Source organism: Limulus polyphemus, unplaced genomic scaffold, assembly GCF_000517525.1.
Source record: "Limulus polyphemus unplaced genomic scaffold, Limulus_polyphemus-2.1.2 Scaffold137, whole genome shotgun sequence".
Taxonomy (NCBI): domain Eukaryota; kingdom Metazoa; phylum Arthropoda; class Merostomata; order Xiphosura; family Limulidae; genus Limulus; species Limulus polyphemus.
This window is the reverse complement of record NW_013665747.1, coordinates 365,625-391,042: the sequence shown is the minus strand read 5'-3', so window position 1 is coordinate 391,042 and position 25,418 is coordinate 365,625. Positions and strand designations below refer to the sequence as shown.

The 25,418-nt window shown below is 33.4% G+C and overlaps 1 protein-coding gene across 1 annotated transcript in view; it reads left to right on the top strand.

The window, feature by feature from the left end:
- Positions 1-15,444, top strand: part of LOC106474232 (methionine synthase reductase-like) — a 28,238-nt gene extending 12,794 nt beyond the window's left edge. The window contains exons 8-14 of the mRNA XM_013934926.2: positions 485-665; positions 1,592-1,634; positions 3,521-3,725; positions 4,825-4,943; positions 6,376-6,471; positions 9,422-9,672; positions 11,522-15,444. Coding sequence (XP_013790380.1) covers positions 485-665; positions 1,592-1,634; positions 3,521-3,725; positions 4,825-4,943; positions 6,376-6,471; positions 9,422-9,672; positions 11,522-11,607 — 981 coding nt within the window. The 3' untranslated portion in view covers positions 11,608-15,444. The remainder of the gene's footprint in view (positions 1-484; positions 666-1,591; positions 1,635-3,520; positions 3,726-4,824; positions 4,944-6,375; positions 6,472-9,421; positions 9,673-11,521) is intronic.
- The last annotated feature ends 9,974 nt before the right edge of the window (positions 15,445-25,418 follow it).

Sequence of the window (25,418 nt, the reverse complement as noted above, 5' to 3'; positions counted from 1 at the left end):
TTTTATTTTTGTGTTTAAAATGTAGTTTGATTTGTTAGAAAATGATAAGAATATCATCACATGTTTAGTTGTTGTATATCACATTCAGAAAATAACTATGCTGGGACAAAAAAAATGCATTTTAGACATGGAAGAGAAGGAGGAATAACTGTTTTCAACTAATGTCAATGTAGCCAAAAGTACATTTATTTCAAAATTTTTTTCAGCATATAGTCATATTTTTTAATGAATGTCAACATGTTGTAAAGGATATTCAACACAACCATTTTTATTTTTTTTTTAGTTTTAATTTTGGCATTTGTTTACTGTTTAAACATGTTCTGATGAAAATGAATGTATTACATAAAGTGATTTGTTAATAATCTAATAGAAGTATTTAAACTTAAGTTTTATTATTTTTCTTAGTTTAATTTACATGACTAGTGTGTATTAGAAAGTTATTTTGACAGTTAAATCTGATTAGATTTACTAAATTGCTTTCTAGGCATTCCTAAGAAGCCTCGCTGAGGCCACTTCTAATGAAAAAGAGAAAGTGCGTTTGCTTGAGTTATGTAGCAGGGAGGGTAATGTAAACTACATGCAATTGATTAGGGAGCCTGAACTTTGTCTTCTAGATTTACTGATGTCTTTTCCATCCTGTAAACCAAGTATTGGAATCGTCCTTGGTAAGATTTTGTTTTGTAAATGAACTGTTAACATATTCTTCATAAGAATAAATTTATTATTTCCACAATAATATGTTAACCACAGACATGTTTTTAATAGTGCCCCCATACAGTGCAAAGTCTGTAGGCTTATATCACCAAATCTTGGGTTTTAGTACTCACAGCAGGCAGAGTACAGATACCATAATGTGAAACTTTGTACTTAACAAAAAACTGTAATGAAAGTGAAATGTCATTTTTTTTTATATCTACATCAGTGTTCGAGGTTGTCATTAAACAAAACGGTTATAACCCTAAAATTACCAACTGTTTATATGTTACTATTAACTCCTGTTAAGGTCCATGTACTGCATCATATTAAGTAATTTTATATTTTTATTTGTTAAACATTCGCTTTAAAGAAACGAGCAAAAAAAAGGGTGAAATCTCCCATTTCCTATGTAAAATACAGAAATACCTGAGGAATAAGCAGTAGGATTAACTGCAATATTAACAGTATTTTTGTTTCCATTTTTTGTGTGTGATTACTGTCCTATTAATGACCCTGTGTATCCAACAAGCTAATTGAGCCACAAACAGTTTGGTGCATAAATAGTTTAGAAAATGTATTTAGAAAGCCAGTGAACCCAATCAGTATTTCTAGGAATAAAAGCTTAACTAATGCATTTGATATTTTGATGTGGTATTTAAATCATATACATTTGATATATAAGTATAGAATTTTTCTTTGGGATTGTTTGTTTATGGTTATTTTTCCTAAGCTATGATATATTTATTCTTCTATCCTGTATGTTTTTAGTTATATCAAGTAGCTATGTAGTAAAATTTTCTTGTGCTTTATTGTGAATTAGTAGTAGTTACAAAGTTCAGAAAGTATTGTTTTTTTGGTGGTATAATGCATATACTTTATTATTTTTGGCTTTTAGAGCATCTTCCAAGACTCCAACCCAGATTTTATTCTGTCACAAGGTAAGAGTTTGGGTTTTAAGTGTTAGGTTCAGTATAATTATGATGGATATTTATGTTAGTAACTGAAACCTGCAGGTTGTTAAATGATTAAGTGATAGTGTGGGGACATAAACACTTTGAAAGTCTTTCCAGCCAGACACAAGTGAGTATTATATGATGTAAATACTTGTAGTTTTCCAGCAGTGGTATTTTATATTTTGAAAGTAGTTGCAACTTGAAATGAGTGAATTAATTTGACTGGGGTAGAACTAAACTAGGAAACATTATTTACCTGAACATTAAACATCTGAATAATCTGTTCAAGGAAAAATTATCTGCTTATTGGTTACTGATTATAAAAAAAACACACACATATATATATTCCATAGTTTGTGTAAGTTTTTGTTTCATGTGTAAATGAGGCATTTGAAATTATTGCTTTCAGTTTAAAATAAAAATTAAAAGTTTTTTATAACCAATCTTTTAAGTTTGCAGCAGCTAATATTGTAATTCTTTAAAAAAATTTAAGCATTAACCAGTAGCTTGTCACTTCAATGTCCATCAACTATTTTGCACCTGAAGCTGTATGTTCAATTGAACTAATTAAGTACGGAAGTCACACATTTATGGTTGTAGATATATAGACAGAGATTCTAAACCAAAATGTGCAATTAATATTTTTATGTTGATTCCAAAAAACAGGAACTTTACTAACTTAGTCTTTTTTTTTTCATTTTTTGACTTACTTGCTCTCCAGTTTCTGTCAGCTACTGCATTTTTGCTGTTAAACTTAAACAGATTAGACATTCAATTGTCAATAGCTGGAAATTTCTTGTTTTACCTAATTCCGTTTTGGTGTGGCATTTAGATAGGACCTTTAAAAATTATAACTGGAAATTGTTGAATTGTTAAGAGTTGTCAGAAATATCTTGAACATAAATGGTTTTCTAAATGAGAATTCAATTATCTTATGTTTACTTTTCTGTACCTTATTTAGGCTTAGTTTAGAATTGTGACTGTAATGTGGGAGGTTATTTATAAATAGAAGGTTGATCTTCAGTCTGTAATTGTTGGATTGAAGAATTGTTGTTATATACCATCAGTCTTTTTACTCGTTTAAAAAAGCTTGATCATTTTTCAACCTTTAAGAAATTTGCTTAGAAGACCACTGAATGTGTTAGGAGCAGAGAAAGAGACAAAAATACACATAAATAGTTCTGTCTAATGCTTTTGGGATAGAGTGTTCATCACCAGTCACATGTACTGTACTAGTCTTTCCAATAAATTTGAGGATTTTAATTTTTAATTTCCTTAGTTATTTTTGTTTATATAATGTTTAATGACTCATACACTTAGTTTTCACCATTAAATGCATCAGTGCACCTCTGAATTGACATATTTTAAGAGATAAATAGTAAGTTTTCATTATAAACAAATGGTCTGTCACCATCAGAAAAAGTAATTACTTTTATGCAAACATGCTTTTTCTTTCATGTTGAGAAACATATGATTTTTGACTTGCTAAAGATTTTTTATGCAAGGGGAGATTTCAGAATAACTTTTATAAAATTGATCCAGTTGTTTTTGAATTTATATCTTTAAGCAAACCACATAAATGAATTGAGAGATTCAGTACAGATAAAATTGCTAAATGAATTATTTATCAACAAAAATATCTGTTTTTCATTTTCCTTCATTTTGTAATAAGAAGTAAACGCTTTTTAAATTCCAAGATCCATCACTATTCATATACTGGTTATAAACAAATGTAAAGAAAAAAAAATACAATGATTAATAGTTTAAATTTTCTTTAATGGCTTTTAATTTTTATTGCACTATCTCAAGTATACAATAAAATCTGTGAGAAATACATTTTGGTTTAGTTTTCTTTTTTTTTTGCATTATAGCTCCCCACTGTTGTGTCCTACTCAGTTCACCATAGCTTTTAATGTTGTGCAATTTCCTAAAGAAAGTGGAAGGTGGCAAGCTCGTCAAGGGGTGTGCACAGGACATTTACAGAGAATCTCATCAGATGTACTAGGTTCTTCAAATCTATCATCCTCATCTCTTGAAGAATCTTTGAAGTCAATGGTTTTGGAATCTTCTAGATGGGTAACATTTGTTATTTTTCTGTGATACCCTTTTATTTAAAAAAAAGCTATTTATGTTTAAAAATGAAAGTGACACCTTGTTTGTCACCATACACCAAAAATAACACTACTTATGTTTAGCAAAACTTTAATAGCTGTGTCCAATCAGGAGGTTCAGTAAATCTTTCCATCAAAGGGACACCTTAATTTTGCTTTTATAAAAGGTTGTTTATTTCCATGAACAAGCAATATGTGTACCTGTACAATCATAAAATCTGTTCCCGCTCCTAGATATGATGTCTTAAGAAACTTATGTTACAATAACATTGAGGTAATAGGAATTTTCATTGGATACTGACTGTTTCTCTTCTTTTGTTTGCATAACCTACTGAATCAAATTGTATAAAACTTGACACAATTTTTATATCGAATATTTAACTTATATTAAAGAAAGTTCATATAATTATGTCTAGTATTTGATGAAATTCTTAGATTCTGATACTTTATAAATTTTACTGTAAGAGGCTGTTTGTAAAAAAATAAAAACACATTCTTTCATCTTACTTTTATTTTGACTTAAGTGTGTGATAACAATGTTTTATTGTATGTTAGGGATTATTACTAGTCCAAAAACTTGATTTGACATTTATTATAAAACTTTGAAGTTTTATGTTTTGCCATTGCACATTGTAAATTATGTAAAATTGAAATAACTGCATAAATGACATAATAATATCCTCTCTGTCATTGTATTCTGCGGGTCACGGGTTCCAATTCCAAACCCAACAAACATGCTCATCCTTTTGGCTGTGGGGGTGTTATAATGTGATGGTCAATCCCACTATTCGTTGGTAAAAGAGTAGCCCGAGAGTTGGTGGTGGGTGGTGATGGCTAGCTGCCTTCCCTCTAGCCTTACACTGCTAAATTAGGGACAGCTAGCACAGATAACCCTCATGTAGCTGTGCATGAAATTCAAAACAAATAAAAAAGATAAACTGTCGTTGTATGGAAAAGATTTGCTGAAAAAAATTTCAAGCAAAAAAAAGCTATTGAGAAATCAATGAATTTTACATTTGTGTAGTTTTTAGAACTTGAATAATAATTTTATAAATGAATTTCAGGTCAAGGTTTATCACAGACGCAACACTCATTTCTACTTACCTAATGACATCACTGTTCCTCTAATCATGGTGGGACCTGGAACAGGTGTGGCACCATTTATTGGATTTTTACAACACAGGTAAGAAAGGATTGTAAAATTTAAATTCAGCTGAGTGGAAGTTTTATGTTGTGTTATATTATGCAATATTGGAACATGTTAGCTTATTTTCACTATCAGGTACTGTAGTTTGTGGTAGCTATGAAGAATACTTAAAACTTTTGTTCTATTTATTTTGACATTTAGTTTTAGAAGTAAAATATACAGTCTTATACATCTCACACATGTAATTCTTATGAAAAAGAAGTTATTGAATAGCAAATTGTAAAATAGGGGAATATTTGCAATTTGTTGGCCTGAGAGAATATATTATTTGTTATTATGTACTGACCATATGTTCAGTTTCAACTCTAATTATCATAAATGTAGTGTACTAACTTAGCTGTTGCTTTGAGTGGAACTTTGTATTACAATTCTTCTTTGCACAACAATCAGTGTGTGTTACTGGTTATTAAATGCTCTCACTATATACATATTTGTTATTAATGTAATTTCTGTAAGATGCTGATGATATTGGAAACAATTTGAAATTAAGAATACCTATTGCCAGTGCCAAGTCCACTCTTCTTGTGTAATCAGAAGGAACATGGCTGTATTGTGTATTACCATTTGCAAATTAATGTATAAACATTAAAGTTTAACAATACTTAATTGCAGATATGTGCTAGCAATCAGTTTACCAGCCATAAAACTACTTAATAAAACAGTTTATGAATTTTAAACCCTGCCCTGACCACAGTTTGAAGAATTACAATTCAAAACCATTTTTTACATTGCCTTCATTCCTGATTATTGTTTCACATGTAAGTCTTCTGTAATAAATAGCTACACTTTATTTAGTTTTACATATATTTGTGCATATAATAAAGTTCTGTACATAGTGGCAGTTGTAATAATGAAACTTCCTGTAATAAAGTATATAACCAAAGTAGGTTCAGTTATTTTGTTCTTGATATATTACAGTTATTATAAGATTCAGTTCTTAGTGCTTATTAGTAAAATAACAATTTATTGTAATAAAGTATATAAACAAGTAGGTGTAATTGTTTTGCTCTTCATATCTTAAAGCTTCAAAGGGTTAATTGCACTTGTGAGAATGGCTTTCATAAACTAATGGCATATTGAAATATTACCCTTGTAATTTTCTACAGATGTCTATGAAACTTGTAATTATGAAAACCTGAAAGTTTTAAAGCTATAAAAACAAAAATTAGCAAATATAATGGCAAATTAGAGTATAAAACTTAAAAGTGGAAATAGGAGGTCAGATGTGTAAAAAGAGAAAACTAACTTCCTGTTTATTTAGGAGACAAAAGCCACAAATTGTTGTAAACCAGAGATGTATAATTTGACAGGAATTACTGAATATACATGAATATAATCAATATGCAAATACAAGCTTGTGTCAGATAGCTAATCACAAGTAGTGAAGTTTCTTTGTTTTTTATTTTAGAGAGCAACAAAAGAAGAATTATCCTTCTGATGTGAAATTTGGGGAAACGTGGCTGTTTTTCGGCTGCAGACACAGAGAGAAGGATTTCCTTTACAGGTAATATTTTTAGATTAGTCTGATATATTTCAACTTGTTTAAAATATTTAGATTTATTAGTTTGTTGCAAATCACAGTATTTGCTGAAGAGTTGCTAGACGTTTGTTGTTTTTTCTGCTCAGATATTTTATGACTGGAGATTTGACAATTTTTCATTTCTATATTTTTTATTAGTTTTTCTTGTTCAAGTGTACATTTGCAAAATGTACAATTGTTTAGCCTCACATTTTAAATTATTTTTCACTTTCATTGGTATCCCTAGGAATACCATAATATTGTTGGTATATCTCTTGTACATTTATAGCAATGGTTTACTAAACATCTAGTTATGTTGGATCTCCTGGAACTTATAATGCAAATCAACAATTTATTTTTTAAATTAGTAACACATTATGGTGTAACCATTACATATTTACTTTTCTTTTACAGTAAATAAACTTTTTCAGTAATACTTTTTATCTTAAATTTGTGTACTATCTTATTAAAGAATAAACAAAATATTAGGTCTATTTCTCAATACGGTTAATTCTGAGTGATTGGTGTGGTCATAGGAAAGTCGTAATGCCTTAACTTTCAAGCCATCATTTTGTGACTTGGGCTGAATGAGCAGTAGCCATATCTTGCATAAAAACACTGCTTTATCTGGCAAACTGATCATTGGTATAGACATGTAGAAGCAGCAGTGTCCATACCTTTGCATACCACCAGTAGTCAAAATGTCACCCCACACCATAACAGGAATATTACTGTGTTTTATCATGGCTTGAGGAGGTTCAGTGAAAGTTTCTGAGCATAGTCACCAAACTCTGATGCATCTACTATCTAATAATTGTACAAATCTGGACTCATTGAAAAAAGTTATGAAAGCCCAATCTGCTTAACGATATGATACCATCTTTGTTGCTGAATGCTGTTAAAAAACGATATTGCCTGGAATGAGGAATAGCTTATGTCTAACTGCTCTGTAGGCCATGCTATGAATATAATTTCTGCATTTTTACACCATTCACTGTGGATAACAGTATTGCAAATAACCTTACAATTTCTCACTGACTTTGACCACCCTCTCATCATCTGTGTGACCTCAATAAAATGTAGTTCATTTCTAGGATACATTCATCCATCCATGTCTATATATGTACTTGGTAGTTTTTATCATGTTATACTTGTGTTTATGTGTTAGGGTTGTTTGCATATGATGTCATGGAGATGGTTGATTTGTATTATTGGGGGCGAATGTTTACTTACTGGTAGACTGTGTATATATACATTTTTGTTGTTTTCTTACCTTTTGCAATGAGACATTCTTCTTGCTTCTTTGTAATGTACTTAAATTTACTACAAGAGAACATAGATTTTTTCATCCAAATGTACTATATTGCATTTAATGCTGTTAATTTATTATTAGAACACTCATCAGAGTTTACAAAGGCAAACTAATTTATCAAGCGGTGATCCTACAAGTCACTCTGATGAAATACAATTGAACTTAAATTATTGTATTAAAAGTTGACACAAAAGTCATTTCCAGTTTATTATTGTGAAATATACATACTAAGAACAACAATGTAAGTGAATTTGTATCTTGGTCACAATTGGAATTGAACAGTTAGTTACATGTGTCACAATGCATTCAATAATGCATGTTTTCATGATGAACAAATTATTTTAACAATATCATGATGTATTAAAATCTTGATGAACTTTACTTTAAATCTCAACGATTTTAAAAATTCAAGTGCCACATAATTAATTACTTTGATGGTAAGTTTGAAAGTCCACATAAGAAATGACTTAATTTATGGATCATTTTGATTGAGGTTGACTACATTTCCTATTAAATATCAGAAAGAATCAAAATATTACTTACTTACTTACATTGTGTGCATGAAATAAAAATAAAATACGAGTCCTTTAACATAGCCACATGTGATTTTTTTTTTGGTTTTTGAATTTTAAGTGATCTTTATGAAAGCTGCAATGTAGCATCGCATATTTAGCATATATCTATTAACAAGAAAATCAATTAGTTCTGGTCACCATGTCTCCAAATAAAAGATTGCATTATAAAAAAGGCCTTCTATATATATTGCTTTCTAAGTATAGTAAGTAATCTTTAGTAAAATTATAGATTTGTATAGTTATCAAGTATTTTTGGCCAAGGTTTGAGAAAAAACATTCTATGTTGAGAGGTTTGACTCTTTTCAATAAATTTATTTTCTTGTTGTTTTTTCTCACAAAAATATTGATTTGTATTGTAAGTTTATAATCAAGCTTTATTCATTTGTTCCTGTTTTTAACTTCTGATTTTCAGTTTTGTTCAATCACTTTTTTTATGTTGCCATTTTATTATTATTTTTGTAGTATTCTGAATACTCCAAGATTGCTTTAGTTGCCTAAATTAGTATTAACTTTTCAGCAGTTGGGTACCATTAACATTAACAATATTTTATGCTGATTGTTTGTTTTAATATTCTGGATGTTTACAGGTCAGTTGTCCAAGTAAATTTCTAAATTATTATTTTCTCAGTGCTCACTATGGGAGAGCTACAAGTTTTTCTTTTCATTGTGTCCAAGATATACATGCAGAGACTTCTTGAGGATTAGTAAAATATTTATCATTTCTTACTCTTAATTTTTTGCATGTTTTTTGCTGTTTTCAAGTAATTGCAAACTCTCTTGATTTGTCGAAATTACACATTTCATTTCATTGGACTTATTTTTGATAGTATAACTTTTCTCATTAAGAGATAAGGTAACTTGTTTTGTATAAAGTGATTTATAATTAATACACTTTTTTCATGTCCAATGCATAGCTGATGAACATTTAGAAAAAAAACTTTTCCTTCTAAAGCATTAATATATGTTTTATTGAAATTTTAAATAACTTAAGAGTACAGTTTATGATTGTTGTAATGGTCTTTGGTTTTCTTTGCTTAATATATACTAGGGAAGAACTGGAATGCTTACAAGCCACTAATGCTTTGACCAGGCTTCTCGTCTCTTTTTCTCGTGATGAAACTCCAAATGATGAGCCCGAAAATTTTTGCCCTCGTTATGTTCAAGACAACATCAAAGCAAATGCCTTAGACATTGTCCAGTTGCTAGAACAGAAAGCTGTAGTCTATGTTTGTGGAGATGCTAAACATATGGCAAAGAATGTGTTTGAAACCTTTATCTTCTGTTACCAAATGGCCAAAGGTGTGTGACTATATTTAGTTGTTAAAACTAAAGTTATAACATGTATAGTATAGTAAAATGGTGTAAATTAACTGATTCATTGCAGATGTCACATAGATTGGACTTTTTTTTTCTGTACACTGTGGATGTGTCATGTATGGGATTTCATTCACATTGTGAGGTGTACCGAAGAGAAAAGACAAAAAATGATTGACCCATTGTTCAGTGACAATGCTTGGGTAGATGGAGAGTGCCTCAACACTCATAAATATCCCTTATCAGTTCAAACAGGAAATTTATAAAGGAAATCCCAAGTATGACACATCTGCAGTGTACAGAAGAAAAATGTCCAACCTGTATACATGAAGAGTTTTATTTTCTGTTTTAAAAACACTCATTCATCATTTTCTATGTTTTAGTTTTCTGGTGTAGTTTTGTACTAAGATTAAAACATGTTTTTTTTTTCGTAATGATATTACCTCATTCACACAAAGCTATCTCAATCATTGACTGCCCTCTAAGCATTGCTAAAAGAATTTTAGTAATCAGTGCACCAGTTTCGTGCCATTTCTGAACATGTGCATATCATGTGACTACTCTCCACCAATAGTATTGCTTCACCTATAATGGTGCAGCTAGCTTCCTTTGCTATTCCCACTCAGTCCTCACTTGCTTGATTGTCACGATACAGATTAAATGTGTTTAATTTTTCTGAGTATGACTGCAGTAACTCCTCATAATTCCAGATACAAGATGTCTCTACCCTGCATTTAAAGTTGACTGTGGTATGATTTTGCTCATAATGCTGGTTACAGCTTTCCCTGTTCTTATAGTTGAGTCAAGGCAATGCCAAGATCCCATAATGCCAGATTCAGTTTGTCATACGTCTTACTCCATTGATGGTTTTGGGAGTGTGTCTGGTTTCGACCATTTGCTCACTTCCTCTTCGCAAATCTGTTTCCTTGACATACGGCATTCTTTTTACTTACAGTTGGGATTGGCGGGTATCAATAACATGGTCCACGTACCCTAGCCACCTGTGGTCATTTATAATTTTTTTTATCTCGTTATATGGTGGTACAGCTTACACCTTCTTAACACTATTACATTTGTGCAAGTATTAGCTTTTCCACCCATTTTATGTTACTTTCCTAATTCCTGGGTGAAGAGCATACCTGTTTCAGAAGTAGTGTGGTACCCCACAGGTGTGCTTCATTTTCATCTCTGAGCACACCTATTCATTGTGGATGATCACTTTCCTCTTGGTTTGTTCTTTTTGCATCTACACCACCCCTCCACCTTTGTAGTGTTGGATTCTAATTTTGTGTAAGCAGATATAAGACTGTTACGGAAATTATCATTTTCTTACACTGAAAATGTATTTCTGATAGTCACACACTTCCAATCCTTCCTTCCCACTGAAACTGGTGTTTTTATTCAATTACCTGCTAGTTGTTGAAAATGAGGATTGAGCAGGAATAGCAGAATGAGCTAGTTGCACCATTATAGTTGGTGGAATACTATAGATGGAGAGTAGTCACATGATATGTACATATTCAGAAATGGTGCAAAACTGGTGGAGTCTAAAGACTGGTGCACTGATTACTAAACTTCTTTTAGCAATGCTTAGAGGGCAGTCAGTGATCAAGATAGCTTTGTGTGAAGGGAGGTATTTACCCTTTGGAAATACATTTTTCAGTTTAAGAAAAATGTTATCTTTTTAACAGTTAATGTACAAATGTATATAAGATGTTTCATCTGATTAAGAATATAAACGTAATTTTCAGTACACTTACTTCCGTAAAAGTGCTATAGTACATCTCTTGTTTTAGTTTTAAAATGTTAGGTAATTATTTATGATTTTTTTAAGGTTGTTCGGAGGCTGATGCTAAGGCATACTTCAAAACAATGCAAGAGGAACATAGATATTTACAGGATGTATGGGCATGTAGATGAGTATCTCATCCATGTTTCTGGAAATGTTCATATGGCTGATACAGGAAGCAAAACGTGTATATTAATGAGGAACTACCAACTTTATAAAAAAATCTATTATAAAAAAAAAAATATGAAAATGTTAGTTTTATAGAAATATTTGTATATATCGAAAGAGATAAGTGTTTATAAAGTTGTGTGTTTTTTCATTTGCTTAAACTACAGAAGTTAATCATCTGAAAACTCCAATCTTTGAAAAGTTTTATTTCCAAACCTTACCTCTCACCACTTATATCCATTATTTTGACTGCCAGTGTCTTACTTTGTCCAACTAAGCATTGATTTGATTTTATCTTGCTTGCTCCAGTCTTTTATACCCCACTCAATTGCACCTACATCAACTGTATATAAGCACCTGATTCTGGTAATGTTATCACTTTTTCTTGACAAAGCAATTAGGAATGGGTTTCTCAAAACAAAAAAAAGTACTGTGACTGTTTCATGGGTGCAATGTCTCAAGGTCTAAAATTATTGAAGAGGAGAATCATCGTGCTTCGTTACAACAATTCCATGGTGGTATCTTACACTTCCCATCAAGGGGACACTGGATCATGGGATATTTCTTTTTGAACATTGGATCTTTTTTATTAGGCTCACTCCTATCATATCAGCCTACTAGCATGCCATGTTCTGGAGATGATGAATTTGATAGCAGGTCATTTGTCTCAACCCAAATGGATTCTCCCAACTGAATGATTGCTACATTGCGAGGTTTTCTGGTGGAGTTGATCTTGGTTTGGGACACTGTTGATTGAGGCATTCGCCACTCATTGGGACTATCAACTACAGGCATTTTAGCCCCTGGTACCTCATCTTCGGGTATTGGCGATATATGCATTCAGTCAGGACTGGATGGGATTACACCAATTTTTCTGTTACTCAGAGTTCTGGCTATGGTTTGATCTACCCTTTGTCATGTGCTGTTAGTAGCCCTAGGTTTGGCTGGCTGAACCATGGCTTTCTCTTCTTTGGTATCTTCAAGAGTGCTTACCTCTGCCACTTCCTCTTTGGCCATTTCTGTTGAGGCAGCCACGATCTGACATTATACACCCACATATTCTGAAGCTAAAGCTTCATGAATGGAAGTTATGTGGTCCTTCCTTTGGCATTGGGGTTTAACTTCTAAAGTTGCCATGTATTTGTCTCAATTTTTCCATAGACCCACAATGGGCATTTATCAAAAGAAATGACACACTTATCGACAATGGTGTCTCGTGAGGTAATTGGACCCCATTTTGCCCAACTGTGCCAATACAAGGCAGCTTTATTGACAACACTTCGATACTCAAAAAGTCGGAAATTATTTTAGGCCCCAATGTTATCCGGCCTTCTCAAGTCGTTTGAGTCCTTCGTCTCAAAAGGCCTTTTTAATTACCTAACTAGGATGTTAAAGTGGTATTACATGCTTTGTCTTGACATTCTTTCAAGCCTATAGCCTCAGGTACCATGTATCACCTTTCCCTTAAAGTTTAACTTTTGTTGTTACTTGTCTGAATGTACACAGGACTCTTTATCACTGTATTTACATACTTCTATACCCAGACAGGTCCTTCCTACCTAAGACTCTACCAGCCAGGGAAGGGGATAAATTCTTCTCACCAATTAATTTGCCTGCTCTTTCTCACCTCTATGACCACTCAGACCCCGATCGCTTGTTATGTCCACTCGGGGCCCTGAAATGTTATTTGGCTCACACTAACTCCTTTAGAGGTGATAGACACCAACTTTTTATTCACTGGGCTCCTTCAGTTTCCCATGATTTATCCCTGATTACCTTGACGAGATGGGTTTGAAAATGTATCTATATTGCTTATTCTGGACTCTCTTTACAGGCCAGGAAACTTCTGCAAGTCACGTCTCATCAGATTTGTCACATCTCTATGTCTTTAGCTGCCCAGTTGAATAAATTGGGGTCAGTTTGTTTTTAAAAATTTAGGGAACTTGGTTCACATATTGCACTGTTTCCAGAGTACTGTTTCTCAGAGCTCCCCAATTTGCATTACAACCCCCCCCCCCAGTTGCTACTAGTTACTTCCTCCGCTCTTAGAGAAGTGGGCAAAGTTGGGCTCTCCTACCCGAGTCCCTGGATGTTTTTTTCCCAGATGTCAGTAGGAGTGGCACAAGCCTACATGGGAGTCCACTGTCTTTTTGTAATTCTGAATGTGGATTGGTCCCATCCTGGGTCCTTGGTTGAGCACAGTTGTTCCAGTTTGAATGTACCTTGCCTACATGGATGAGGAGTGAGAATGAGTGTTCATAATTCCAGACTGAATGAGTTCTGTTTTGTTAGATTGAATAAGGCATACGTGATCCTGTCATTCCGAGCCTAGAGTGTAGCCCTTTGGTCTTCTTCAGGTTGAGGAAAAAGTTCATCCACTTCATTGTTGCTTACTTTCTCATTTTGATTCTGGTGGCTTGGAACACATCATCTACCAATTTGGGATATAGAGACCATGACCACTTAATTCCAACCCCGAGTAGTGGAACCTTGGCTATCTGGTTGGGTCCTGGCCTATAGTGATGATAACTCGTGTGAAATCCCACCCACAATACAGGAAATAAGTTCTGGGTGAAAGGCATACCCATTCTGGATGTAGTGCAGTTCCCTCACTGAGGTGCCAATTTTCTATTGACACACTCTTAATCTGTGCAGATGTTTTCTGTATGAATACTGACTTTATCAGATTCCAGCTATAAGTGGGAGAGGAAGTAAGTATGTTTTGGAAGTTAACATTTTCTTATATCAGAAATGTATTTCCAATAACACTTACCTCTGCTGACACTCTCCTGCCCTTCCTCCCCACTAAGAGCCATTGTTAGAGACTGGGATTGAATCATTCTCGAAAAAATTATAACATTATCTGAATAAGGTGCTTATATACAGTACCAGGATAGAGGCCGCATTGACATATATGGAGAGTGTCACGAGATAAATATCGCCAAATGCAATTGAGTGGGGTTTTAAAGACTGGAGCAAAAATCAGATCAATGCATAGATAGGCAAAGGAAGAAACCCTGGCAGTCAAGTAATAGCTACAAGTTGGAGAAAAGTATGTAAGTATTATTTTCAATTACAGAAAATGTTAACTTTTTTATTTAACCTTCCCATATTCCTCTAATTGAAGATCATTTTATCCCATTTGATACTACTACTACAGCTGTAATTTGTTTGAAATTCACTTAGAAATTAAAGTGAAAAGGAATATTTTTTTTTCTTTTAGTAACCAAGTCTCATATACTTTCATGTAAAAATGGTTCACTTTCGACTTTACTTTGTTGGTGGAACATTTGATGTATGTTGGATATCCACTGTGATGTTGATAAAATATAATGCTCAGTAGCATTGTAATACATGCAAACATGTGCCCTCCTTCCCCCAAAAGTACAAATGTTTTTACACCCCCAAGAGGCAACAAACATTATGTTAGAGCTAAATGCAACTTTTCTTGAATAAGGGAGTTCTTTGGGCCCACAAGTTTGAAACTATGCCATTAAATATGCAACTGCAGCTTTTAGTATTCAATTATTTCTTATTTACACTTAGCTACACCTTTTTATTTTTAGTTGCTTAACAAATGACTTTTTTTTATGTATATTACATTAATAGACACAATATCAATGAAAATAGTATGATTTATGTTTTTGTATGGAAACCTTTGATTGATTTTTACCAAATGAACTTTTGCTCCAAGAAGCAATTAAACATCTATTCAGTACTAATAAAATTTATAGAATTTTGAGATGAAATTTGTTAAATGAATCTGTGAAGATCAGTAAAATGTTTAATGATGCACTGAATTTTCTTGAAGCCTTTCTTGTCAAACTCACTTGTTCAGGAACATATAAACTCTAAGCTTGCCATATCCTAAAAATATTAGTTTAAAAAGGATATTACCTTACATCCTACATGACTGGAAACATCTCTGAAATTACATAGTTTGCAAGGGAAATTTTATATGGAAGACCCATAAAGAACAATTCTAACGTCTTATTGTAAAAGTCCAGAAGGCTATTTACACCAGAAAAACTGTAAAATTGTTGTAAGACTTTTAAATGTTGCAAACTATTCAAACAAGATCAAATACGTACTTAAATATGAAAATTATAAGGCAGTGCAAAGATTGTTGGACCAGTAGAATGGGATCATGAACAAAATAAATTAGCCTTAAAGTCAGTAGGTTGACATCATATCTTCAAGCGAAGAGCATCAGTTTAGTCACTTAAAGAAATATGTAAGAATGTGATAACAATCGACCTAAGATTTAATTAGCCTAACCATTTAATGGATATAACAACTTAAAGCAAATTATATTTTGCACAATTCATAAACTTCTTAGAGTGTATATTTTGGGAAACACAGAAGCCTTGGGACATCCATTGTGCTAATAAAAGATGCCTGGCTTCTTGTGGTTTATCACCATGAGCCCAAAAAGTAAAAGGTAAAAAGCCAAACAAGAAAGTAAGCTATAGTGGAATTTAGACTGAAAATCTATTGTTCAACCATCTGAATTATACAATGCAACAACAGCTTTTTAATATTAAGGGTGTTTCTTCTAGCAAGATTACTTAGATACGTTGTCTTAACTATCTTGATAACATAATAATTCATAGAAAGACAATGATTCCTATGATGGAAAGTTAAGGGAAACCTAAAATACAAACCAAAGAAAAACAAACTACTTTACTTCAATGTATTTTTTTTTTCCTGGAATTATTAAAAAAGGAATCAAAATGTAGAAGTACTAGAGAACCAATTAACATAAAAAAATTAAATCATGAGTTTTTCTGGATTCATATTTCTTTGCTATCATTTTAAAGATATTTTTTTATATTTTCCATCCTCTTTACAAAATGTTAAAGTTCTGATGGACAGGAAAGTGTGAACAGGCAGGTATTCATTGTTTTTAAGCTTTGCATAAATATCAGTGTTAATTTTAAACACATGCCAGTAACTGTAATGAATATTGTGTAATCACAAATACCCAATGAGAAAGAAAGGATGATAAAAAATCCAATAAATGAAATTGTGCACTCAAAAAAAGATAATATATGACTCGTAAGAAGATATTAAGTATTGTCAATAGTGTTAACCGTTCCATGACAACCTGTATTCATACCTATTCAGGTAGTAAGATAGTCACAATAATGGCAGTAGTATTACTTTACTAAAATGCATATATATTGACAGAACCATTGGAAATGTAAACATCAGAGGTGACATTGTGGTATTTTCAGGTGAAACAAATTTCTCCTAACAGCGACAAGACGGGACTGCAAGATAACAGAAACTTTAACAAGATATTTATTACAATTCTTAATTTTCTGAGTCTGACTAAGTTTTTGAGCAATAAAGATGACACAAATTTACAAAAAAGAAATCATTATTCAAAACACAAGCACAGTGTATGTATTTGTTGAAGCACCAAAAATGTTCACCTTTACTAGAGAACTTGATCTAGTCTGCTTTACTTCTTTAGATTATATGAAGCTTTATTTCATACTCGCAAAACATAATGTTACAAGCTTAAAGTAATCTCGCATCCTCATCTGTTATGGAATCTATCAATTAGTCTTGACAATGAAGACATCATTTCATGTGGACCATCAAGGTAAGATAGTTGGGCAACATTTTTAAAATCTTCTGCAAATTTGGCTAAGGTCTGTACCCTGTTCTGGATCTATGGTTTGGACAATTCCTGTTGGTGCATCACTTCAAACCTGTTGGAAAAGGCAGGTATCAATGCTTGATAGTTGTTACGGCTTTCAGTTGGTAAGTTACTTAATGTTGTCAAAGCTGGTCCTTTTAAATGTGCAGCAAGATGAATATCCTGGTTTCTACTATTCCACCTGTTCACTCCAGAAGTTATTTTGAACTAAACCTAATATGTCTCTCATGGTAGCTTTCAATCATAGCCCACTGGTTTCTCAATTGGTGATGTTGGTTAACTGGCCAGCTAAATTCTGGAACTGGTTTTGGTTGTGATCCAGGGAGGGTCTTGCAGTTGCAAATGGCATAGCAGTAGTGGTAATAGGTGTAGACTGAATAGTTTTTCCTCATCCATATAGTGAAAGGTGTTTTAATCTGCCATTGATTTCTTTTTTGCTTTGATTTTACCATTACAGCCTTTCTGTAATTGTTAATGTCTTACTGCATTTCTTAAAACTTGCAATCCCCATGTAGATCTTCAATAGCTTTGTAGTTCTTGTCTTCAATCTGAGTTGCTTGAGTTTTAGTTATTCTTTAAATATTTTGTATCTTATTTTTAACTCTATTTTTGACTAACCATCCTCTCTCTCTAGTCTATCATTTCAAAAAAAGGAGCAGCTATAAGTGATAGTCTTGAGTAGCTTTGTGAAAATATTCCAGAAAACAAACGAACAATGGCCAGGTGGTTTGGGCACTCGACTCGCAATCTGAGTGTCGCTGGTTCGAATCACTGTCTCACCAAACATGCTCGCCCTTTCAGCCGTGGGGGCATTCTAATGTGACGGTCAATCCCACTATTCGTTGGTAAAAGAGTAGCCCAAGAGTTGGTGGTTGGTGGTGATGACTTCCCTCTAGTCTTACACTGCTAGATTAGGGACAGCTAGCGCAGATAGCCCTCATGTAGCCCTTTTGATAATATCTGTTAAAAAGGGTATTTTTTGTATTTCTTTTATACAGAATAAACACATAATTAATTGCACGATGACAAATACTGATGACAACCATTAATGCTATCTGAAGAAGAAAAGTACTGTTTTATGTTTAAAACCATAAAGTTGAAAATATGAATGAATATTCGTTGACTGTTGGATGGAAGTAGGCCTAACACAAAGCCCAGACCTTCATTCATGTATCTGCCTGAGCCTGGCAGTGGTATATGATGGCAGCAGTCTGTTGAATGGTATGACTCTTCAGAAGTCCTTTTGGATCCATGGATGGTGCTGTAACCAAGCTTGCTTGAATGTTGGTACAGCCATCAGTGCAGAAATTTGACATTAAAATCAATCAAGATTGACTGTTTTGGGCATTGGAAGCTACACTGATGGTAGGCATCATACTTGTTAGAACCAGTGGAGTTGAATCTACTTGGAATGCCTCTACCTGGATTTTGACTCTCTAAATGGTCCAATTCATTTTGTAGTTGAACTGCAGGCAAGCTGCATTCCACCAGTGACTGTTGTTAAGCTCATCTTCTATGAGATTGAACTGGCCCATCAGCTCACATTCAAAGCACATTTTTTCAGCCCTCTTCCAAAGCAATGTATGGGTGGAAGCATCATCAGTATCTGCAGCAGTACAAACATCATGCAAAAGCTTGAGAAATCCTTTTCACTCACTGCCATCTAGTGAAGCTGTGTCACAATACTGGAATACGTTGATGGCTTGCCTACCATCAATGAAGCACAAATTTGGAGCAATACAGGCACCTCAGGAGAACAGTATACACAAGGTACAATATTGTATTTACTGTTGTAGGCATCTTCCTTTTTTGTAACCTGTTCAGAGCTACACCTAGAACCTAGTCACCACATGTACTTGCCTTCATCAGAATGAATATGTCTCTCACACTCAGATGCTGCAGCATAATTTTACAAAGTATCTTCAACAAAGATATCTGCAAATGACATAGTAGCATATGTCTTCTTATGCAGAGGGAACATATTATCTGCATAGGCAGTCAAGTTCTCTTTAGGACCTTATTTTGAATCTTGAACTTGGTCTGATAAATATTTCTTTTCTCCGCTGGTTCAAAAAGTTGGAACAGCTTGACCATGAATGTATCCCACTTGCAAAGTTGCTCTTTACTCAGGTGCTTGTTTGAATCAAGTGCTGGACAGGTCAAATTAAACATTAGGTATATTGTATCAACTGTCATTAAGTTCAGCTATTCCAGAGTTTTCTGCTTGAAATAATTCAGGAAATTGTCCAAGTCTTCTTTAGCTGTAACCTTGAAAATTGGGATTAGGGTGGAATTTCTGGTACAAATACTCAACCAACACCAAGCTGAGACATCCTAAATGTCAGAGGTGCAGTGTAGTAGGTGGGCTCAGGGATTTCTACATTGTGATGAGCATTAGATCTGTGATTGTGGCCCACAAAACAATGAGATGTTGAGAATAGCACATCTATGGGTTATGCAAGACTCCAGAATGTTTCATGATCCATAGTTATTCTAGCAGCATGCTTATTAGAGGCTCACAACTGCCTCATAGATCACCATCTTCACAATTTGGTACCCACTTTCTCATGGATTGATGAAATCACTTGAAATGGGTGTACCTCTAATCTCTTTTGGCTCATCTCAGGTGGCATCAAATAGAACCAACATTGAGCTGCTCTTGTCATTGAATGCCTAGAATTCTATAGAATCCACCCTATTTGGCAATAGTCTCAATTGGCTATCCCTTCTGTGCACCAAAATTGATCTTTGGAGTAGAAATTGATCAAAAGCTCTGGTAGCTCAAGGCTGTGAAAATTACCATTCCTAAGTTCACAACTGCAACAAGACTGTAGTTATGGACTGCTGCAGCATCAGCACAAGTACAACATCCAGGTGAGGACTTTTATATGAAACTAATCTTTCAAACAGCCATCTACCCTCAATGATGAACCTTTTCTCTTGGTTCTTGTCCTTCTACTTGTGGAAAATGTCATTTATGCATTCAAATATATTTAAACTTGAAGTATACAAGAGCTAAGAAACCAAAAGTAAAGTGCACTAATCAAGAAAACAAAAATTTTTAAAACAAATCTCCTGGGATGTGGCATCAATATTTCTACTTACTATCTTATTCTGTGTTATTCTCAGGTGGTTTATAACCTTCTAAATTAGGAAAGCAACCACAATAATTATTAGAATGTCAGGAAATGAAGTATGAAGATGAACTAAATAATATGTCTAATTCTGACTGAGTTGAAATCAGAAATATTATTGAACACATTGTTAAAAGAAATTGAAAAGCAATATTTATTAGATAAAAATAATCAAAGCATACAAGTACAATCAACAGTGGATAAGACTCTAGCTAACAGAAAGAGATGCTTCAATTCTCTATCTTATTCTGAGGGGATTCTGTTCTAGGATGAAAGTATGACATTATATACATGAAAATAATAACACCATTATTTTCATAGTGCAAGCTATACCGTGTCACTGTTGGTCATTCCAATAGCAAAATAAGGAGAAAAATATCTTCTAGAGCATCACCTGATCTGCCAGTGGAAAAGATCACTGTCCTTCTTTTCATAGTGTACCCTACTAAACAGCATCCTTTCCCACAATAAGACATCAAAAGGAAATAATCCAGATCAATAAATAACTAGGTTGGAAGTAATCAAGCCAAATTCAATGCCCAACATTTTACTGCAAAAACTACACACTTAGCTAGAAACAAATATATTTGAAAATTCTAGGTGAGCATCAAATGCTTACTTTACTAAATTAAAACAAAAATAACTAAATATGCTTTGCATACTATAAAAATAAGTGTAGTTTAACTTTGTACATAATGAGATTGACTTTTAAGTTTGAACTAAAACTTTAACAGACATATATTTGAACTCTACAAATTTATGCCTTTTTTCGAATTTCCATCAATGATATCACTTAGAACCATTATAGCTGCTCACAACAATTAACTTGATACAAAAGTGAAACTGATTACCCATATTTGTAATGCATAACCAAAGAATATTCATAAACAACAAATATCTATGTAAATATTTAAAATTTTGTGATACCAACTGTTTATAAAATAGCCATGTGACATGCTCCACACAACACTGGATTCTACTAATTTGTTAAGTATAGAATCCTAGTCTATCAGAGAATCATCAAAGTCTTGATCGTTGTAAGTTTGTTCTTTAATAAAAAAGTTTTTTTTTTTGTTTCCTCGCCCTCTCTCTAACGAAAATTGTAAAATATATGATTTATGTTAGTGGCCATATCCAGAGTGTTAATTCTTTTTATTTGCTTATCCTCTTCTTGACTAATTATCACTTTGTTTGTTCATTTCTGTAGATAGTAAGTAGGTTTTTCTTCTTGCCACAGTATTCTCAGTCATTCAAGAGTAAGAACCATTTATGGTTTTTTAAATATGCTACTATAGCATTAACTCTTACTATTACTATACAGAGAGGTGGTAAGAACATTCAACTTGAAACCTGCAGGTAGTGGGCTCAAATATGCTTGCCCTTTCAGAAGTGGAAGTGTTATAATGTGATGATCAACTCCATGATTTGTTAATAGTGGGTGGTGTTGAATAGCTGCTTACTATCTAGTCTATCCCTTCAAAATTAAGGGTGCCTATTGCAAATAGTCCTGGAGTAGTTTTGTGTGATATAACAAGCTATATAAATATACCTTTCTAGTGTTGAATTATTTTATTTGGTTGTTTCATAAATACATCACATTCTCAACTTGAAAATATATTTGTTATCCTTTGTATCATATCATTTCTTTGTCTTGTCACTGGCTAACATCCGTTTTTTATGGGCAAAACCGTAACATTCTCAGGTGTTGTTCAAATGATTTAAGATAAGATTACTTTGACTTAATATCATCCTCAACTAATCACAGCAGAGAATTAAAAGCACCTTCATTTCTGATCACTACAAATAATAGAGATGCTAGAGTATACCTAAATAAATGCATTAACCATTCCCGTGTCATGCGTTGTTTCAACTTTCTTACTTCATACAGCATAATTATCATACTATTTTGTAAATAGTCTGTAATTACTATGCTTCTTTTTCAAGGTATTTTCCTTTCATGAAGATGGTCACAGGTGTAATATAAAATACACAGATAACTAGCATTCAGTTCAGTTTAGTCTTTCACATACTTTCTATCTATTTTTTGTGACAAAAAATATTCAGCTGGAGATGACAGAGAGTTTCTAATTAGACTGAACTTGGTAATGCTAGAGTCTCTTTCAGCTTTTCATTTTTATACATACTATGGATATATATATTGTAAGTGAATCCAATGAGACTATATTATCTTAATTAGTGTACTGCTGATATAGTTTTCTTGCTTTATGGTTAATGCATTTCATATTAGGTCAAAAAACTATTGTCTTTAGCCTGAGAATCCAGTTATCTTCTAGATCATAAAATTTATTAGTTCCTAGTGATTAAAGTTCTAGAACTTTGTCTTGTATCTCTCGAGATGGAAATCTATTGACTATTATGTTGTAATATGAATGTGTACCATATGTTTTCTACTTTATTGTTTTAATATACAGTTTTTATTTATTCAAATGTATATGCAGCTTCGTATAACTTGTTAATAAGGATGTTATTAAGTTGCTGATGTTTTAACTACTTAGTGTTCTGCGTCATTTACTAGAGGTAACACCTTGTCTGCCCATGGAGAAAATATCTGCTAAGTTATACCTGATGCAGACAGTGGTTTTCTCCTGTGATAGGTCAAATGATATCTTTGAGGTTACAACCTCTCTTGTGTTTCGGTAGGAAAGAACAATCACGTCATAATGCTCTTGTAAAAAAATAAGTTACAACTTTAAAGGAAGCTCTCCAGTTGAATCTATTAAAGTCGTAAATAAACGACTAAAGGTACCACCTAGAAGTTATGGGATCATCAAATTGAGTAGTACTGAAACATCAACTCCTTGTGACAACAGTCTAGAAGAACTAAAAGTATTAGTTAGACAACATAAAATTGAGACAATAAGCCACGAGACAATAGGTGCTTGAAATCCATTATTTAAAGAAACAAGTCTGTGAGTTCGCGGGTTTATTGACGGGAATCCTTTCTTGTGTTTGATCCACATTGGTTGTACAGCTACGATAGTTTGACCTGATTTGATAACAAAAGGTGGTAAATTGCCTCCAACATTGATAAAAGAAGATGGAGGGATGTGAACAGCAAATGGATATGCAGTTCCAGCAAAAGTTAGAAGTTGTCTTTACTGTGTGAAGTTTCTCATGATGTGTGGGTGATTGACTTCAAGGAAGAGTGCATACTGGGAGATGACTATATGTGTGGAGACATGTATATTAGATCATGGTAGCTACAAGTATTTTCACACACTACGACCAGGAAATTCTTGTGCACAGCATTACATGAGAGGTTGAACTTATAGTCATAACAAGGAGGGCAGTTACTGTACCACCAAGGAGTTATATACTTTACTGGGACATAGTAGAAATAAATTTACATCTATTGAGTGGGTCGTAGTAGAACCAAATACTCCAGCATGTCCTGATTGATAATTAGTTCCAAGAACTCTCGTGGATCTGAAGAGTGCATGTTATTATCATGGCCATGAACACAACAAACCATAGAATTCAAGTCAAGTCAGGATGAGGCATTGCAAGATGTAAAGCTGTACAGTTAATACTTCCACATCAAATAACATCAGAAGTAGTCGTAGTCATCTTTGAGGTTACATATAGGATTGTCTGATGTCAAATCCTTATATCAGGACATCTTACCACCACACTAAAAAGAGTTCTATAACTAGAACTCTGGAGGTTTTATAGCTGATCAATGCCAGAGATTAAGTGACTTACTCGTGGAATATCAAGTGGACCTGATGGCTTAGGTTTAACAAATAAGATATATTGTAAGATCGATACTGGAGATGCATCTGCAAAATGTCAGTTAGCCAGACGACTAATACTTGCAAAATAAACTGAGGTTTTCAAAGAGAGAGAAGCCATGACAGAAAAAGCGATGGTAGAACTGGGTATTTGTACTAGAGCAACACCTATTGTACTTGTAAAGTGGAATTATGAATCCACAAGGTTCTGCATGGACTACCAGAATGTGAGTGAAGTCACAAAAAGGATGTCTACCCACTGCCAAGGAACTGAGTCTACTTTAAATGCACTATTATGATCCAAATGGTTTTCAACATTGGATCTTAAGAGTGAGAATATAAAATCAGCATTTACCGCAAGGAATGAGTTGTGGCAGTTTGTTGTGTTACAATTTGTATTATGTAGTGCATCTACTATATGCAGTAATTAATGGAGTATGTTTTCTCTTAACTACCCTGGAATGTAGTACACAATCACACATGAGAAAACCTTTGATAATGTTTATGATGGGCTAAGGAAGGTTCTAGATTGGTTGAGGAAAGAGAACCTTAAACTGAGTTCTAAGACGTATGAAGTGCTCTTGGGACCCGTAATTAGCAGAGAGGGAGTGTCTACAGACCCATCTAAGATTGAATTTGTCCAGAATTGGCCAGCGTAAAAGAACCTGCATGTGGTAAGAGAAGTTCTTCGACTGTGCTCTTACTTTTGTTGTTTTGTAAAATCATTCTTTAATATAACTTGTCTTCTGTATAAACTACTTGAAAAAACCAAATACATTTAGTTAAACTGCTGATTGTAAACAAGCGTTCAACGAACTGAAGAATGAATTAACCATCACTCCTGTATTGGCATTGTTACGTTACTGGTCGTTTGTTAATTTCTCATAAAATTTCTTTCCGAAGAACTTCAGCAATACAAGTTCTTTCTTAAATAAAACTAGTTTATTCTTTTTCAATACAACTTTGCAATACACTTAATTTCCACGGTCACTTTAACTTCAACACACGCTATAATTCACAACGATTCACGCATTTTACTTACGACTTGACTCAATTATCTGTCTCCCTATCTCTCTGTCTGCTATTCAGTTAATTATCTCGCTTTATTTGCCGCGCTTATATACAAGAATAGAGGGCGTCTAGAATGCATTCGCCTCTTCATGAACCTTCTAGACACTTATCACGTGTTACCAGAGTCACGTGACCTCCGCTGTCTTAAC